The sequence below is a fragment of the Drosophila suzukii genome, chromosome X (genome assembly GCF_043229965.1).
Source record: "Drosophila suzukii chromosome X, CBGP_Dsuzu_IsoJpt1.0, whole genome shotgun sequence".
NCBI classification, from domain to species: Eukaryota; Metazoa; Arthropoda; class Insecta; order Diptera; family Drosophilidae; genus Drosophila; species Drosophila suzukii.
In genome coordinates this window covers 22,515,746-22,534,990 of record NC_092084.1, presented here as the reverse complement: position 1 = coordinate 22,534,990, position 19,245 = coordinate 22,515,746, and the positions used below count along the sequence as shown (strand labels likewise).

Below are 19,245 nucleotides of genomic sequence, written 5' to 3'. Positions count from 1 at the left end.
GTTCCACGACGGGACGATTACAACAAAAATTGGCGACGGAAAGGGAGGGGAGATGCCAGAATAGAGACACACGAGGGTTGCAATCTAATGAAATAATAATAATAAAAAAGTAAATAAAGCAAAGGGCAAAATCAGGAAGAAAAGGGGGGCAAGCGGAACGGGAGAGGAACAGAGGAGAATGGGCCAAGTCCCGTTTTTCATTCGCAGCCGCTTTTGATCCTCGAACGGTAATTGTCGAGTGGCGGGGGTGCAACAGAGATGGCGAATGAGTGCGTAACGGGACACCCCCACAAAAAGCGGGAACGCAGCGGAATGGAACGTCCGATGTGCGTTCCAACGTTCCCCATACCATTCTATCCCACTACAACTCATTCCAGCCCACACATAAAGAATACTTAATCTTTTTGATGATTTTGCATATAATTTGTAGATAGATAGCTGCATTTCCTAGTGATGTGCAAAGAAGATAAAAAAAATTAATATATTTTAGCTTGTTTTATACTAAACAAAAACTTACAGTAATCCTAAGATGTTTAAAATCATCAGAAAAGGTATCTAAAAGTATGCTATGAAATAAAAAGGATATCCTTGGACTTTCTTTTGGGATTCAAATATATAGTAGCTTGCTTTTAGGCACCTTTTATAGATAAATCAGGGTGTTACAGAAGTCTTTAGAGTTTTGTATGTGCTTAAGAGTAAATTTGCTTAAATTTTAGGATTATATTTTTTATAGCCCACTATTTAGTTGCTTTTAAGTCATTTACTTGATTTTGATACCGAAATTGCCCTTATGAGGGTTTATAAAATATTTTTGTGACACCACTGATACAGCTGTTTCGTTTTTTACCGTGCACTCAATACCATACTCCCATCCTGTCCCATCCCATTCCATACGATCCCATCCATCCCAAATCGAAATGGAAATCGCAGCATGGCAACGCACAGGACGCACACACAAAAATGCGTCGCAGTTGCCTTAGGGGTGGGTGGTGGCTTTACCTTCCCTTTCCCTTGCCTACCCCTACCCGTAATATCGTACTCGTCCTGCGGTGCAGGGGAGGCAACGCTACTAGGCTAGAGCTGGCTAGAACCCAATCCCAGACCCAGACCCAGCCGGCTGTAAACATTCCTGGCAAACGCAGGAACGCATCTCAACCACAGCTCACACAGCGGTGGTGGCGAACAAATTAAGGGGTTTCTGGGGGTTCAACAGCCTCCCGATGCGTCCGAGAAAATTTTGGTTTTCCATCAAGTGATTGAACCACTTTTAGAGAACTTTTTTCATGGGACCCCTTAAAAATTGTCCTTCAAAAGTAATTACTTTCCTCAAAACCTTTTTTTTTTACTTTTAAGAAGGATGTTATTATATTATTCTTATTATATTATATATATTATTCATTCTATAAGAAATATAATATTTCTTGTTTAGTACATGTAATATATTCAAGATCAGTATTACCAGTTTTATATTACATAGATGATAGATTAGATATGACTTTTCAGATATTGCAATTATAGATATGGTCGTTACAGGAGCACCATTAGAATCCTATCCTATATCCTATATTTTTGTAGAATGCTTTATCTATATCTAAATTGTATAAAAAGCTAAGCAGTGGAAACTCAAAATCAACCCATTTAAATGTCACTATTAACATTTCATATCTTTTAATTTCTATAGCTGTAAAGTATTTTGCTTATTATATGATTATCATATTAACGGATCTCCATGTTATTTATAAACATGGGATTTAAGGCTAAGCCATAAATTCTTGTTTATTAATTTTTAAATATCAAGTTCGAATGTATATTCATCATAGACCTAATTCTCTTAATCGGTAATCACTAATAATTGGTTGAATTGTACCAGATGAGCTTAAAGTAGAACTTCAATAGATAGATCTTGCTCTGAAAAGTGCAGCATAAAGGATAAAGTGTGTGCTTGGCTAAAGGATTTAAGCATGGCTGGTGGGTTTTGGACATCGCACTTATTTTGCACCCATCGCCCCTGTCCAGGGGCGTAGGGCCACATCCTCGACCTTGTCCTTGTCCCGTATTTTGGGGTTGAAAAACTACGCAAGTTGCGCTCGGAATTCGGAAACGGGACGCACTCTGTGTGTGTGTGTGTGTGTGTGTGTGTGCGTGTTTGGTATGCATGTATTTGTGGGCTGAGTTGGGTTGGTAACAGTCGAATTTATATATATATTTGTATGTTTTCTGTTGCTCTGGGGTGCGCATCGGATTTAGCTGAACGAGGAAGCAGCGATAAAGAGGAACGGGAAAATGTAGGAGAGCAGGAAGTAGAAATTTTAATGCCAGCAAGGTCAGCGCTAGAGGGAGACGGCAGGAGGGAAACAGAGAGAGAGAGTAACGGAAAGAGAGAGTCTTAGATCAAAATGCGTTTTCAAGATCCTAACTTTCCTTCAATCCACTATCTTTACAAGCCATTTGGAACATCTTCTTTTAAGATCTTGTGGGAAAATCTAGTTGGAAAATATCATATTTCCACTTCGTTATATCATGTCAGAATTTATATATATTTTTTAATACATTCTTATACCGAAATAATATTAATAAAATTAATATTATTAACAATTACGTTAGGGAACGCTATCCAAAAATTCTCGAAACCTTTGACCAAAAACCATTGCATACTTTCTGGAGTTTAAATGGAGCGTAAACTAAAGAATCAAACTAAAGTTGCTCTTGAACGAATTATGGTATATGGATAATGATTGATAGTCGTCGTTCCTTATGGATAAAAATATATGTCTTATAGAACTAAGTTCCCAAAATAGCATAACTATCAATTATAAAAGAAATATATAATACAGGATAGTACGAATCAGGTAACTCACAGAGTTTTCCTTGGTTAAAATTAAATTATGCCCTGTTTATTTTCGAATGCCAACAACTTACTTCAAGTGGCAATCGTAGGTGGAATACAATCCACAATTTCCCGAGAGATATTTTTCCTTTTCGTGTTGTTTTTCCTCATATCTCAAAATGTAAGTCTTGCCTTTGTAAAGCAGCTGTGGCTGTTTGAATTTTCCTGACATTTTCACGAGCCAGCAGACAAAACAGACAGTGCGATAGGAAAATGAAGGGAAAGAAGGAGAGAGGAAGGGAGAGGAGAGAAGAAAAGAGAAAAGCGGAGAGAAGTAAGAGAGGGAGAGGGAAAAACGCCAGCGTCTCTGCTCGGGCCACCCTTGTTTTTCAGAGTTTTTCCCTGAGTTTTCCGCCTGGGACTATGAATTTTCGCTTTTCACATTTCTCACACTCACCCCCGTCGCAGCTGCGTCGACGTCGACGCTGGCGTCGACTGCGCTGCCAACAGCAAGCCGGTCCAAACCAATCAGATGGAAAATATTCGTTTATCCGTAGCGTTTTTTGGATGGTTTTTCCTTTCGGTCGGAAAACCCTCTAGAACAGCAGTGCAAAGTACAGGTCCAACAGCTGGCACAGTGATCGCCAGAAGCTAGGCGATAACGAATATCATTACATTAGATCCAAAAATGATACATATAATACATATATTACATAAATTATTCACCTTTTTTAAAGTAAGAAAATTCCTTTGATAGTTAAGAACAAATTAACCAGATACTTCAACTTTTCAACGTCTCTTTCTGATTTTACCTCTTTATATAAAATATAAAATCTATATAAAAATTCGCCCTAAAATTGTAGAGAGTCTATCCAGAGCGCAAACTAGTAAAGCTACAGCTTCCAAATTTTTAGGAAACATTCCTTATAAAGTGTAGAAATATGCTAAGAAATATATTACCCCTAACTAAACCCCATATATATATATTTATTTTTTCACTTATTACATTTTCTTAAGATATCTTTAAACCAGTGAATATCTGGTTGTCTTTTTTATGTATCCTTTGGAAAGTTAAGATCATTTTCTTGTGGCCGCTGACTGTTTGGAGTGAGTGTGGTGAAAGCCGGCTGCTGCTCTTTAAAGCGGATAGAGCGGATAGACGCTCACACGTACGCAGGAGCAGGGTCAGCCATTTTGGTTTACAACTTTCACTGTTTTGGATGGGTGGGAAAATGCGACGCCGACGCTGACGCCAACGCAGCTGCTGCTGCGGCGGTGGCAGAGGGACAGAGAGGAGAGTGGCAGAGTGGCAGAGTGGCAGAGTTTTCCTCGCATTTTCATCGGGCGCCGAGCAGACACCTTGGAATTGGGATCCGTATATCCGGCAGGGCAGGCAGTTCACTCGTCGCCGTTGCGTCAGTTCGTTCGACTCTCGACTCTCAGCTCACAGCTCACAGTTCACAGCAAATAGCAAATAGCTCACGCCGCGTCGCTTACAGCTAAATAGCTATCGAGATAGTTTTCAGATTCAGATAGATTCAGACGCCGTCGCCGCCGCCGCCATTTGCGATTTTTGTTGTTTTTTCTTCCATGACCAAAAAGTGACAAAAAACCAACAAAAAAAAAATAGAAAAGAAAAGTAAAGAAAAACCAGTGAAAAGCAAAAAAGAAAAGTGCTAAATTGCTGATTTAAGCATAAAAATACAAGTATTCTACGAGAATTCTTGAGGTTTAAGAAACACACCAAAGTGTAAGTGAATGGGAAAGAGAGAGAGAGGGATAGAAGAGACAAAACCAGAGAGAGTGAGAGAGAGAGATGGGGAGAGTGTTTTTCCAGCCTTACTTTGTACGCACTCACGCAGCTGCTGCCGTCTCGCTCGCACCCGCACACTCTAATGCCACCCACCGCAACCCACCCACAGAGTTGTCACCTACGCAAAAATCAATAACGAAAGCAAATCAAATAAAATCCACATTGCCAACGAAAACAGGCCAACGAAATATTACTTCCGGTCGAAATCAATCATTGGAAAAATCAATCATAAACTCAAAAAACCACACAAGCCTACCACTAAGGCTCCTACATTTGTAAGAACCTTAAAAGGGGGTTAGTTCTGTAGTGTCCCTAGAGAACACCCAATGATTGGATGAAAACTAACACTAGTACTATGCAAAAAAAGTGGAAAAAATTTGTTAATTTGTATGGTACTATTGTAAATAATAATTTCTTCGCTCCAATAGTGAAAATATCACCCCTTCTTAAAATTATTATAATCTGTTAATCTTAACAGAATTATATTATTCATATTTCAATCACGGAATTTCTGTTTATTTGATTGAAATAATTTAAGAACGAGGTTTACTATTATATTTAAAGATTTCAGAAAATGGTGCTATATTAATTACTTTCGTTTTTTGTATAATGTTCAAAGTCCAATTAGTTAAGATATATTTTTTTTCCCTTTCCAAACTTTATGTAATTGCGTGATAACAAGATGTCATATTAAAGTTGGGGTTGTTATGATTGTAGACACCCCAATACTTAGACATCATTGGCTCTTCTGTCAATCACAGCTGCCAAAAGGCCCCTACAAATTTTCACTTTCTCACAATTCTGTTTCAATTTTTTTCTCGCTCAAAAAAAATCAAAAATTTACCCAAAATCAAAAATATACACTCACACAGACCATAACAAGACAAGAGACCGAACAAAAACAAATAACAAAACCCAAACAAAATAAAACAAGAAGAAAGGAAAGTAAAGGAAAGGAAAGGAAAGCAAAGGAAAGGAGAAAACGGACGCGGGCCGCAAGAACAGATCTAAATCCAAATTCAGTACATCCGATTCAGTACAAAAAGTTCTTTCTCTCAATTTTCATAGACGTTTCGGCTTGCAAATAAAATTCTTTCTTAGATCTTCACAATTAAGAGTAATCCGAACCCCCAGTCCTTGATCGCGTAATACTATCCCAAAAAGAGAACCAGTCAGACGGCAGCAGTGGAGGCTCCATTTAGTAGAAAAGAAAAGAAAGGCCGCAGGACTCTCCACCCCCTCGAGAAAATTGCAAACACCCAATATTCAATCCTAAAGCCTGACCTATCAAACATCTCTCAGATAGCGACGTCCATCGATGAAGGTTGAACCGAAAACCGATAGCCAGAAATTGGAAACTTAAAGGGATCAATAGCCTGGACCGAACCGAGAACTCTCCGCAGTTTCATCGATAGCACCTCAATCTCAAGCTGTTTCAACCGACATCCTACCGTTCAATCGATGATCAGCAGTTTAGCCAATTGAATCTGTAAGTATCCTATGGCATTTGTCATATGAACACCCCACCTATTGTACTAACATGCCCTGCAAGCTGGTTAACAAACACTTCTCTCGTTTGAGTTTATCTTAAAGTTCTGTATAGTATGATATAAAGTATGTAGTAGAATGATTTAAAAGAATGGGATGGCTTAATAAGAGCTAAATTCTGATCAGTCTTAGTTTGTAACTCAACATTAGTGATCACCAATTAGAAAATGTGTTTATAATACTTTACCGATTAACCTTAGGGACATAACCCTACATACAAATCTTCTTATTTTCTTTTTTGGGTTTAATGGTTATCTTATACCTTCTGGGTCTATCAATTGAAATGATATTATAAGACACAACTAACTAGAACTCATAATATTTAAAAGTTTCTTCTATGAGTAGTAGTTCCGATTACTGAAATTTCACTTAAAGAACTGAGATCAATTAAAATCCTATAACTTAGGAGCGCAACCGATTCCCCCAGTTCCTCCGTCTGTCTTTCATTCATATTTCCGATGAGAAATTCCTTCTTTTTTTTGGCTTTTGGTTAACAGAGGGGGCCTTCACTCCGTTGCAACATTGTGGGAATGACACGGCGACTACAGGGAGTGCTCCCCAAGTTGGATAATAAATTGCCGTGGATGAGAATGAAAGCGCCACCGAGTGGGGCAGGCTCCTCTGTGGTTGAACGAAGAGGTTGCGTGTTTGGCGTCTATTTTAAATGTCGACAGCGCAAGATGCGCGTGGCATGAATGGAGCGTCTGTCGTCCCGCCTTCTCATTCTCTTCCTCATTCTAATCTGGCTCGTCTGCGTCTAAATTTAATACATTCTCAAGTGAGGCGGCGAATTCATGGAAGATGCGAATAAAATCGGATCAATTCTAAAGTTCAACAGCCGATGAAAAAATAAAGGAGAGAGTGAAACACTGGGGCGTGGATATAACTAAAAGGAGGTTACGTAGGAAAGCAGACTGACAAAGAAAAAGGAATAGTTTTAGCAAATACCTCAATTCATATTTTAGGCTATTTTATGGTTCTTATAATTTTAACCTTTACTTCCTGACATTTGATTCTTCCAATCTTTTTTATTTTATTTATTTATTCTCAGGTTAAAAGGCAATTGAGAAATTGCCTATAACCTATGCTTTTTATTGCAGCTATAGCTACTGTGGCCTCAAGCTACGTTTGTTATATTACAATCTTTAGATCAGTTTAGATATACTAACATGATTTGAAAATGTGTTTTCTTTAAATACCTCTTCTATTTTTTAGATAACCTATCCTAAATTTGCATTTTCTCTGGAATACCTTAAAATAAAAAGCTTAGTAAGCCCCAAAGCAGACCTCCTTTTTGGAATCCTGGTATTTTTCTAAGATTTCTACCTGAATAGATTTGATCCTAACAACTTATATAGGGGTGGATCGGTCCCTCAAAAACAGGCTCCCATCTTATATTGCATTCTATAGTATATCTATTTCTAGTTTGGATATGTCAGTTTCCATCCATTAGTATCTAATTTGTTCCTGAGGGCGCTCAATCGATCCCTCGATCTTTATGCGTCCATCTATCTCGTTCTATTGGCGGCAACTGTACCTCGTTAGCGCTCCTGTGACGCGGGTTGTCCTTGAGGCAGCTCTCTAAGAAAGCTTAGGTAGGCAGACAGGCAGCTTTCGCAGCTGTTGCCAGCCTGCCTGGTCGCCTGGCTGCCCCTCGCCCCGCCCTCCCCTCGGGCACTCCTTATCTAGTCCTTAAAGGTGTCCTGTAGCCAAACGAGCAAACGAGCTCCTCGACCCCATCCCCACTTCCATCCCCATTTCCATTTCCATCCCATCCCTCATCTCTTCAGCACTTCGCGTGCGATTGTTTAATGTCCTGTTCGGTGGCGAGTGTGTGCGTTATAATCAGGATATCGCAGAGTTAACCCTAGAAATTGCAAACAAGTAACCTGATTTCAGATGTTAAAGAACGAAAAAAATGTATATTTAATGTTTCATAAGTGCCAAAGAAATATGTTTTTATTTGTATTGCAATACAAACTTTGAAATCGTGCTTCAGTTTACCAAAAAATAAACCAAAGAACTCTGATCCTTATTATATTATTTTAGATCCAATGGTTAAGGAATACCATTTCTTATTCCCTATGTATTCAAATTTTAAAGCTTACATTTATTATTTTATAAAAAACCGGTTTTTAATGAGATTTTTATTCTGCGAAGACATTAGACAACGGATAACGAATAATACAAGAATAATACAAGTTTATTTTAAGGGAACTTCTCACATATTTTGTATCATATCTTATATCAAAGGATTCTATTCTTCACTATTTACTATCTTAAAGACGCAATATTAATTTCGGAGGCGATACGATTTGCCTTTAAGGGAACTTTCCACATATATTGTATCATATCTTGTATTAAGGGATTCAATTCTTCACTATTCGTTATCTTAAAGATGTAATATTAATTTATGAAGTGATACAATTTGCTTTTAAGGGAACTCTCCACGTATATTGTATCATATCTTATATCAAGGGATTCTATTCTTCACTATTCACTATTCTAAAGATGTAATATTAATTTGGGATGTGATACAAGTTGCTTTTGAGGGAACTCCTCGCATATGTTGTATCATATCTTATATCAAGGGATTCTATTCTTCACTATTCACTTTCTTAAAGATGTAATATTAATTTGGGAAGTGATACAAATTGCTTTTGAGGGAACTCCTCACATATATTGTATAATATCCTATATCAAGGATTTCTATTATTCACTATTCACTATCTTAAAGACATAATACTAATTTCTGAAATGATAAAAGTTGCTTTTGAGGGAACTCCCCACATACATATGTTGCACTTCGTGAGCCACTGAGCATATGCAAAATGGAATCCCCTAACGAAGTGTCCTTCCCGCAGGACACGAGCACATTTGTGTATGCATTGGCGGGCCGGTTCGTGTGCATCTGAATCACATTTGACTGCGTTCGCCATTGCAGTCGGGAAATTTGTATTCAACCACTGAACCACGGAGCCAACTGAACCACCCAAGCCACCCACCCACAAGTGGCTAAGTGGATGGACAAACGGACACACATAGCTCTCGATGATTTTATTCGCAGTGCCCTCTCTCTCTTTCACCCATTCTTAAAGAGGGGAGGGGTTGTTGTGGGTGGTGGATAGTGGGTGGCAAGGCCCGATGTTGCATACTTTCGAGGGGTTGCTGTTGCACTTTGCTGCGCGCGCGCCATTTTGTGCTTTCAACAACAAAAAAGGGGGCAGTAAAAGTGCAACTGCAACAGGCGTTCGCCATTTGCCGCCGTTGAAGGAAGTAAAATAAAATAAGAATCAGGCGGGGGAGAGAGGGGCTGGAGGTCAAGCCCGCCCACCCCGGGGGTTATAACCTTTGGCAGGATGATGTTGCAACCGCAGGAGTCGCCACCCCTCGAGGGCTTCTTCGTTGTTGTTGTTGTTGTTGTTGCTGGTGGTGGTTGTGCTGAGATGCGAAATGCGGATGCGAGACCCTTGCCCCCGTTGCACTTTTGTTGCAAATTGCCGGTGAGGACAACAAAAAAATAAAAAAAAAAGCTTTACAAGCCTCGCCACCTCTAATTGGCTTGTCGCGTCGGTAAAAAAGAGGAGGAGTGTGGGCAAGGATTCGAAATCGGCACAAAGGGTAGAACTAATTTAAACCATGTACCATGTACCATGTACCGCACCCTTGAGTCGGCACCCTTCTCCCGCTTGCGACGAGTAGAGCCCTATTAAACGTCAATTAATGTCACCTTTAAACAACTGAACTGCAATTGCTGCAGTTCTCGCCCATCCTTCGCGATTCCTTTTGGGTCCTTCAACCCTTTTGCCCTACCCTCTCGATTGTGATTATGTTTTGATTGCGACGCGTGCAGGGATATATATGTATATGTATATGCAGAGGGTATGGGCTGCGGAGGGTCAGAGTGCACTGTTGCATGCAACAAGTGAGCCGACAGCACCAGAACCCCTCTTTATTGTCGCCATTTGAATGCATCCTTGAAGACAGCGACGGGGGTTTCGCGAAAGGACACGACTTAAGCTGGTTGCAGGCAATATTCCGAGAATTTCTTTTGATTTCTTGAGGCATTTCAACGCTCTGCGTGTGATAATAATATCCTCTTAGGGTTTGGTCAATTTAAAGGTTGAGTGGTGGACGATGATGTTAAGTGAAGTCAGTTTCTTAGACTTAACAAAAACAATCTTTGCTTTTAGGTATTTTAAAAAGGAGATATTTAGTATTTAAGAAACGGAAAGATATTGCCAGGTAAAAAAGGATTTATTATGGTTCCGTTGTGGTTCTAAAACTATTGTTTTAAAAACTAATAATAGATATTAAATTGATAGTCAATAATATACCGAATTTCTTGTTGTCTTACCTGAACAATAATTAGGAGACTACCTGAATGATTACACTTTCGAAAACCCATAAGCTTTTGTAGTTTCATTCAGCTAAAGATAAGGTAGTAAATAGATAGTATAGGTCTATTAAATAAAATATTAGCCGAGCGTGTTTTGAGGATCCCATTAGTCAAAGAACAATTTCAGCTTGAACGAATTTGATCATATATGTACATCCAAAAAACAACAAAACTATACAATTGGAACCAGTTTTATGTAGTTGTAGCATTAAAAATAATTTGGAAGATCTATTATGAATGTACTTTATATAGCATTAAGGATTGAAAAGTAAGCAATGAGCTTTGAATTTAAAAAGTTATTAGTGGTTTCAGCACTTGGAGATGGAAAATTTTATGAGGTCATGTTATGTAAATCTAGTTTACAGCATGAGAAAGGATCATAAATAAAGATTACATGGACGCAAATCACAAAGGGTGTTACTTATAGATGCTAGATACTAGATAGATACTGACAATATTCTAGTCTTATGAAAACGAACGTGATTGGATGTTTTAAATTATTATTATATTTATAAGGAAATGATAAACTAACAAAACCAAGGGATTTATATGATTGTTAGTTTGTAAGCAATGTTTTTTTTTCAAGATGAGCATGATTAGCGGTTCCAACTATTGGAGATGGAACACTTTTGGAGGTTGAACTAGATTTTGAAAATAAATGAGGATCATCAATGAAAAACATAATAAATTATAGGAATAGATGGTTAGTGTGATCAGTGGTTCCATTTTGAAATATTTTTTGGTCTGTTTAAGGTTAGAGAACGTGAGTTCTCAGTAGTTCCTTAGTTCCTTAGTTCCTTTTGCCAGACTAAACTTTTCACCGCTAATCGCAGCTTTGGACTTGAACTTGTGGCTCAAGCTCAAGGACATTGTACTAACCTAACACCAACACCACCACCCCCCCCCCCCTCTCTCTTCCCCCTCATCCTTCCCCCCCAACTAGGATTCTATGCGAAACTCGCTTTAAGTGTCCTTTCCCCCTCTCCCACTCCGCATCCTATTCGTTTTTCAATTTTTCGGCTGCTTTTTGCGTTTCTTTTTTTTTCTAAGAAAAAAAGCAGCAACAACAAGAACAAGAACGCCGGTATACAGAGCAGCAGAAGCAGCAGCGGCAGCAGCTATTGTGTGTTCGCAGTTCACTTCCTTTGCCGCTTCCTTCTTCCTTTTTGGTTTTCAGTTTCCAGAGCTTAAGCGCCGTCGTCATCGCCACACACACACACACACAGGCACCTCTCCTATGCGTGAGTGTGTGTATTCATGTGTGCCTCGTTTTTTGGCAACGCCAGCAGCGCAGTCAGCGTCGACGTCGACGCCAGCAGCAATACCAAAAAAAAAGGAGAGAGCAAGACAGACAGAGTAAGAGAGAGCAGTCCTGAGCATTGTACCTCTCGCTCGCACATGCTCCTTTAAGGATGGGGGGGGGGGTTTGGGTTTAGTCGAAGGTGGGGAGGGGGGGGCAACACACGCGCGTCTTTTCTGAGCCACTTTTTCGAGTGAGTTTTTGGAGAGTGCCAGAGAGGAGAGTGTGGAGACAGGAATTCGAATTCCCTATACAGTCCAACTTCCATAGCTGGAACATCCAGTATCCAGGCAAAGTAACTTCCACTCAAGCTTTAACCGCCAGCCGACCCAGTTTTTACATCTCAAATCGGAACCAATCTTGAGGGATTGCTCCCTGTTAAATAACCCAACCCATACTTATCATTATAACTAACAAGGATTTCCCAACTCGATATCAAAGGGACAATCCTTATGCCTCAAGCATCCTCAAATTTTAACGAATTCTTCTTACCTTCCTCACTTAATCATATAGAAATTAATGTGTTCTTTAGGATTAGATAGTAATTCCAATCTTTTTCTTGAACTTGAAGGATTAATTTTGTGTGATTCGAATACCTCGATTCTAAAAACAAGATAGACTGTATAAAAATGATATAGAACATTTATTTTAAGAACATTTAAGCTTACTTTATAAGAATTTTAATTATCTCAAGCATCCTTAAACACAAACCTTTAAGACTTATCCAAAAAAAAAAGTAAGATCTTACTCCTTAAATTTTCCATACCAATAACTCGAAATTCCTTAAGATGAGCTAATTAAAAGCTTCAAACTTGTCAGAACTATCAATCTTACGCTTTTAGGAATAACAGAAATAGGTTTTCAAACCTCCAACTCCTAACTTTTCTATCTCAAACTTAACTTTGATGATGTAAATTTATCTTTATTGCTTAGCTTCCAATAAAACAAAGTTCAAATAAATGTCAAGTAATTAGATTAAAAAGTTCGTCAAGAATCGTATATTTGGTAATAAAATACGAGTAAGTTATGTAGCTAAAAGTTTTTGGGTTCTTTGTTTTTTCAAAGTCTTAGTAGTTTTAATGAACAAGGAACCTATTCGTCATTGAAATCGAAGTTTATTATTTATTGATTTTTAAAGAGTATGTCTTTAAGATGTTTAATACAATTTTTAGGGTTTCGAATGAAAACTTTGTTAGATTTTCGATAGGAGTAAATGACAAACATTCTTATTTAAGTAGATAACATAAATGTATGATAGAGGAAAATGTCTTCAAGATGTTTTGAGTGATGAGTCCTTGGAGATTCCATTTATCACACATAGTATCTAAATATCTCAGGATCTGCCTTGGAGCTTTTCTGATAACCCGAAGTGAACTAAACCTCCATTTTAGATTTCATCTGTCTCATTGTTAGCTTTAATTACCGCTTTTATCAATTTCCGCGCCACTCACCGAAAAACGACGGGCGGCAAGAAGAAGAAGAAGAAGACGCCGAACTCACTCAACACTCGCCGGCTCGCTCGCACTCGCACTCGTTCGCATACTCATTCTCACACTCATCTCACACTTACACACACACACTCACTCGAAAAGCACTCGCCGAAAAATTTTCGGCAATCCGGCACGCACACTCTTGCACGCGGTTTCTTACGTCTTTTGCCTTTGCCTTTGCCGTTTGCTTTTGCCATTGCTTCTCTTCTCCTCTCTGCTCTCCCCACCGCTTTAACAGCCAGCGGCTGTGTGTGTGAGTGTGTGTGTGGCGTATCTGTGTTTAGGAATTTCGGCAGCGGAGAAAAAAAATGTGAATTTTCGAGTGAAACTGTGGCTCGGTCGGCAGTTCAGTTCAGTGTCTGAAAACGCTCCTAACTGTAAGCAACGCAGCGTCGCGACTCGCGGGCTGCCCCAAATAATATACCCAAAAAAAATTAAAAAAGAAAGAAAAGCAGAAAGAAATTTTGTACAAAGCCAACCAAAAAAAAAAAAAATAGCCAAAACGAAAAACACCAAAATCAGCAACAGCAACAGCAACAGCAGCAGCAGCAGCCTTGAATCAATTTTTTCTGTGTGTTACACTTAGTTTATTTTGTGCCCGCCGTGCCATTTTCATTTTCCCCTTTTTCGCGCCACGGATTCTTGGATACACGGTTAACGGAAACGGCTAACGGATCCGCCGTTACAAACTATCTTCGCTGCTGAGAAAATCCCAAAAAAGAAAAAACCGAAAACCAAAAAGTGGGGGGGTGGTGAATAACTTGGGGGGGGAGGTGTCTTGTGGGGGGTTTCTGTGTGTTTTTTGTTGCTGCTGCTGCTACTTTTTTCGTGGCATATTTTTTGACTTTGACTTTAATTCGTTTGCCTTTGCTTTTTTCCTTTGCCCCTGTGCTAGTGTGTGTGTGTGTGTGCGCGCAAAGGCGTGTGTGTATGCGTGCTTTAAGCAACAACAACAAAGATTGTAATACGTTTTTTTCCCTTTTTTTTTCTTGATAACATTTTCAATTTTTAACTACCGCCCCAACAAAACAAAAAGTGTGGCCCAAAATTACAAACAAAATCCAAAAAAAAAAAACCGCGCACCAACAAAAACAACACAATTTTTTTTTGATATTTTTTGAAGGCACTCTGACATCATCTGCAAAGCTCCACTCTCCACTGCGCGAAAAAAGAAACACCAAAAATTCAAAAAAAAAAAAAAAAACATAAAACAACAACAATTCTTAAACATCAACAGCAGACAACAAACAACATTCGACAGAGAGAGAGAGAGAGAGCAACAAATGAAAAGTAAGCCAAAAGACAAAAAGAAACAAAACAAACGACAGGCAGAAATTTCCGCAATTTTTGGGCCATATGCGAAATGGTTTATTTTCCTTCGCCTACTTATTCACCACAAAAAAAGTCAAAAAAAAAAAACAAAACCAAAAAATGCCAACAACAACACTTACGCACACACATACACTCACACACGAGAGCCAAGATCAAAGTCAACATGACGAAACAAAAAGCTCGCTCTCTTTACATTTATTTTTTGGCTGCTCTCACGCATTGTCCCGCATAAATCTCTTCTACTTACTTCTAATGCCCCCTCGCTCGCTCTCTTTTTCTCTCTATCTCCCCCCTCTCATTCTCTTGGCGGCTCTCCCACGCCGCCTTGATGACGAAAGCAAATAACCGAAAAAGAAGAGAAACGAAAAAGAAAGCAGACTTTTGCCGGCCGGCGATCGCGCAACAGCTGTTAATGTTAACCCTTGCGTGGGCGTGTTAGCCTTAACCCTATCTCTACCCCTCCCGCTTGAAATGACCCCCCATAACTAATTGCATTTTCCCCGTCTCTCTCTCCACAGATAACTCTTTTTTTTGGCCCAATTGACACCAAAAACAAACAACAAATTAAAAAAAAAAAACCACAAAACCACTAATGTAACTTTTTTTGAAGCCCACAAAAAGGACGAGTATAAAAACCGCAACGCACAGTTTCGAGTTAAAAAAATTAAAAAAGTTTAAATTGAACGCCCCGAAAAAACGTAAAGACAGTTGCAAAACCCGTGAAAAATCAAAATAAGAAATGCAAACGCGACTTTAAACACACAAATCCACTGACAAACGCTTGCTAAACGCTTTTTCCCGGTTCAGCAGAGGTCAGCAAAAGTTTCGACTCGGCAAAAATTAAAAAAAAATCAAATTTACCAAAAAACAAAGGAAATCCGTCAAGGACATGAGTCAATCGTTTAATTGAGCGCGCTAAATTCAAAAAGTCATCATTCCACACGTAACATCCGAAACGAACAAGAGTTGAAGCAGGAGTAAAAAGAAGACAAGCTAAAAAATACAACATATATTAAATATTAAAGATCGATTTCGGAAAGCTACGAATCGCGTTTTCGAAAGCCACCTACAAATTCTAAAGTGTTCGAGCAGCAAAACTTCGGTTTCAGGCAGTCCTAAGCTACTCCCACCCCGAGATAATATAATATAATATATTATTATATAACCAATCCGACTTGACTCAACAAAACCCGAAGGTAAACCTCAAAAACACGCACGCACACTACTCAACCAAAAAAAAAAAAGAAAAGAAAAGAGCTACCGAAAATGGCATCCGAACTGGATCAATTCGCCGACCTGGAACTCTCAAAGGAGGATCGTGAACAGATCTTCGATCCGCCACTGGATCGACAGCAGTTGGAAGGTGCTGGCACCTCAAGGTATGTACCCCGTATTAAACTATACCCCTTTTTAGAACAGATCCGAAAAACAGATCGCACAAGGCCTTTCTCTCTATCCAGAACTGATATCCCCCAACCAGAAAACATTCCCCCCACACCCACAAACATTCCTACCATCTTTCATTGATCTTGATGTAGCTTTTGTAGTTTGTTGTATGATGCTTTTTAGCTTTTTAGTGCGGGTTCCCTAGCCACAAACACCCACCATCAACATCTTTCTACCTCGAAATCCGATACTCTTACCCCTGGATTTAGGATCAAGATAAGATCAGAATAGATCAGTTAGGAATAGTTATGCAAATACCTATATATAGGGCTATAGGCTGGTTGAAAATGGCGCCAAATGGTTTTTAGCTACGCCTTGGCCGCGATTCGATGCGCCCCTCCAAGGTTTTAGCCAAAAAAAAAAAAAAGGAAAAAAAATCTGAGGATCTCATAAGTAATGGGAAACCCGGAAGGGCGAGCCTCGGGCTTTTTTCTTTGAGGAATCTGAATCCGAATCGGAATCTGAATCTGAATCCGAATCTGAATCTAAACCTGAGATGGCTCTGCTCTGGGCAATCCACAATTGCACAAATTATCACGCCAAATAACATGAAGTTTGCCCCTCATACGGTGGCCCTCCTACTTTGCCACCCAAAACTCAAACCCAATTCCTAACCCTAACCCCTCGCAACACCCCCCTTTTTTGGACATACAACGCTGCTAAATAGCAGCTAATTTCCTGTGATAAATTGGGCATATCACCGGACCAACAAATAAAAAAAAAAGAAATATAACAAAAAAAAAATGGCTCTCAGGGAGGATCCTGCTCACCCTCGACCCTCGTCAAGTTCTTCCCCACCTCGAGCCAAGCTCAAGTGGTGTAAGTAAACACTGAGCGGGCCTAGAACAAGCTGGGGTAGGCGAAACCATCATCATTGTCACATAAAAAAGGCCCGGGAAGCAGCATAGCCCCTCAACCTCAGCCTCTATGCCTTCGATCCTGCGATCCTACGATCTTCCAATCCTCCTATTCCCCAGATCCCGAGGATTTCTCGGCCAACCCCCGATCTGACAGAATTGATATACTTGCCGCACGCTGCTCGCCGAACAGGAGCAACAGGCAATAACAGCCAGAAAGGGTTAAGGAGGGAGGAACTCACTTAGCATCCTCCTCGCAGGATCGCTTCCCTGGCCAAAGGGAGGTGCAAAAAGATCAATGAAGGACAACAACAATAACAGCCACTGGGCAAACGAATGATCGAAGTTCGACCCAACTCAGGGAGCCAAAGATAATGTTTGTGTTGCACCTCTTAACAGATTAGCTTTTTTTTTCTTGTTGGTTTCTTGTTGCTTTAATAAAAAGGGAAGCGTCTAAAAGATCAAACAGCCTGTAGCTGAGAAGTTTACCAGTGGAAGACCTAAATGGATTAAAGTAGTATAAAATATCACACCACAAAATTGGTGATTGACAAACTAAATAAATTACTAGGTGTTTTCAGTAAGCTGTAGCTTTTCATCTTTGAAAGTCAATGATATTATACTAAATAATAAGATCTGATGGAAATCATATGGAAATGAACTTCGAACAATTCATTTTTGGGTAAAAAAGGCTCGTTCCGGAAGAATTCGCGGTTGCTTCTTTGATAACCATTACATAGAAAAAGTTACATATAGTAAAATGAATATAAAACAAAATAATAAGATCTGATACAAGTCATACAGAATTGAACAATTAATTTTTGGGACTGAAAGGACCTCGTTTCTGAAGAATTCGCGGTTGCTTCTTTGATAACCATTACATAGAACAAGTTACATTCAGTAGAATGAATATTGATCTAAATAATAAGACCTGATATGTATCACATGATATGTATGACATGTGTCATACAGAATTGAACAAATAATTTTTGGGACCAAAAGGACCTCGTTTCTAAAGAATTCGCGTTTGCTAACCATTACATACAAAAGGTTACAGATATTAGAACCTGGGCAAAATTATAGATCTATGACACTAATAAACTTTATTAGATATAGAAGGATAGTCATGATGCTTAAAGAACTTCCTAAGAATAAAATTTCCCTTATATAAAAATAATTTCAACTACCATCTTGTTAAGTCCTTGGCTGCAAACACTCAAACTTCTTTTAAATATGCAGTCCATACAAATATTATTTAAATAGTGCTAAGATTGCCAAATATATTCTACTTTTAGTTCCATCATGACAGAACTTAGAATTTAATATTAATATAATAAGGAATGATTTAAAATTCGAACAATTTAAGATCTTAAGATCTTAGGGTTTCATTAGGATTTTCATGAAAGTAAACTTATATTAAACGTCTAAAAAGAAAAGATCTAGGATGTATTAGAATGCTATAAACCTTTTAGAAGAATTGGATGAGAGAGATTATTATTTTTCATGCTTCTACCAACTCGCCCACAAACTTGCTGTTGCAACCTAAGACGCGGATTGCGATTCTTTTCCAGCTCAGAATCCAAGTTCCCGCTGCGACACAGTTTGTTGCGTGTTAAGCCGCTTGTTGCAACAACTGCTAAGCCGGTAGGCGAATAAAAAAACTAAGAAAAAATCCCAATCCCAACTAATTTCCTGCAGGAATGCAAAGTAAACAAAACAGCAGAGTGGTGGCAAAAATACGATATAATAATAAGAAAAATCCATGGCCAGAGAACTGAAAGAATCTCACAAGAAAAGATATTAAAAAAAAAAAAAAAAATACAGCAGCAAAGGCACACAACGACAATCTTTTTCTGTAGCAATTGGTTTAATCCGCCAAAGGAAACATGCCGCTGCCGCAGGAGGCACATCTTTTGCCAGGTTTGATTTGCTTTTTCGCTGCTTTTGCTGTGCTTTGCCTTGCTTTGGTTCTAATATGTGGTGTCTTGGTCTTGGGATTTTGCTTAGAAAGAAGGGTTGACCCAGAACGCCGGCAATCGCGATGAGATGAGATCTCATCTCTGGAATCTGTTGGTTCGTCGTTCCTGAGTGTTTTATGTTTGCTGTTCGGCTCTGTGTGCGTGTCTTGGTGATCTCATGATCAGGTTTCTCAGGAGAGTTGGCGTTTTGCTGGAAATATGATTTTGGCTGAGTTTTTAGGGGCTTTCCTTCCCGCTTTATTGTTGTGTGTATT

The 19,245-nt window shown here is 39.1% G+C and overlaps 2 protein-coding genes and 2 long non-coding RNA genes across 10 annotated transcripts in view; 2 read left to right on the top strand and 2 right to left on the bottom strand.

The window, feature by feature from the left end:
- The window catches only part of up (Troponin T, skeletal muscle), a 324,715-nt gene that overhangs the window by 8,712 nt on the left and 296,758 nt on the right, over nucleotides 1-19,245 (bottom strand). The gene's annotated exons all lie outside the window — the stretch shown is intronic.
- Nucleotides 2,975-19,245, bottom strand: part of LOC118878411 (uncharacterized) — a 20,420-nt gene continuing 4,149 nt past the window's right edge. Inside the window, exon 3 of one of the 2 annotated variants that reach the window (XR_005014971.3) lies at nucleotides 2,975-3,478. This is a non-coding gene — a long non-coding RNA (uncharacterized lncRNA). Of the gene's footprint in view, nucleotides 3,479-3,878; nucleotides 4,413-19,245 lie in introns of those variants that run through there. The other variant, XR_005014970.3, reaches the window with a different exon arrangement.
- LOC136117286 (uncharacterized) lies at nucleotides 4,410-15,581 on the top strand. 5 transcript variants are annotated; one of them, XR_011604603.1, is made up of 3 exons: nucleotides 4,410-4,577; nucleotides 5,943-6,129; nucleotides 15,228-15,581. It is a non-coding gene; the product is annotated as an uncharacterized lncRNA (long non-coding RNA). The 5 variants fall into 5 exon arrangements; XR_011604604.1 differs by lacking the exon at nucleotides 4,410-4,577 and adding an exon at nucleotides 5,373-5,685 and having other exon boundaries at nucleotides 5,742-6,129; XR_010654754.2 differs by lacking the exons at nucleotides 4,410-4,577; nucleotides 5,943-6,129 and adding exons at nucleotides 13,710-13,754; nucleotides 14,501-14,667.
- The window catches only part of Imp (IGF-II mRNA-binding protein), a 19,979-nt gene continuing 16,595 nt past the window's right edge, over nucleotides 15,862-19,245 (top strand). The window contains exon 1 of one of the 2 annotated variants that reach the window (XM_017067733.4): nucleotides 15,862-16,088. In XM_017067733.4, coding sequence (XP_016923222.2) covers nucleotides 15,976-16,088 — 113 coding nt within the window. In that variant the 5' untranslated portion in view covers nucleotides 15,862-15,975. The remainder of the gene's footprint in view (nucleotides 16,089-19,245) is intronic. The other variant, XM_036821340.3, reaches the window with a different exon arrangement.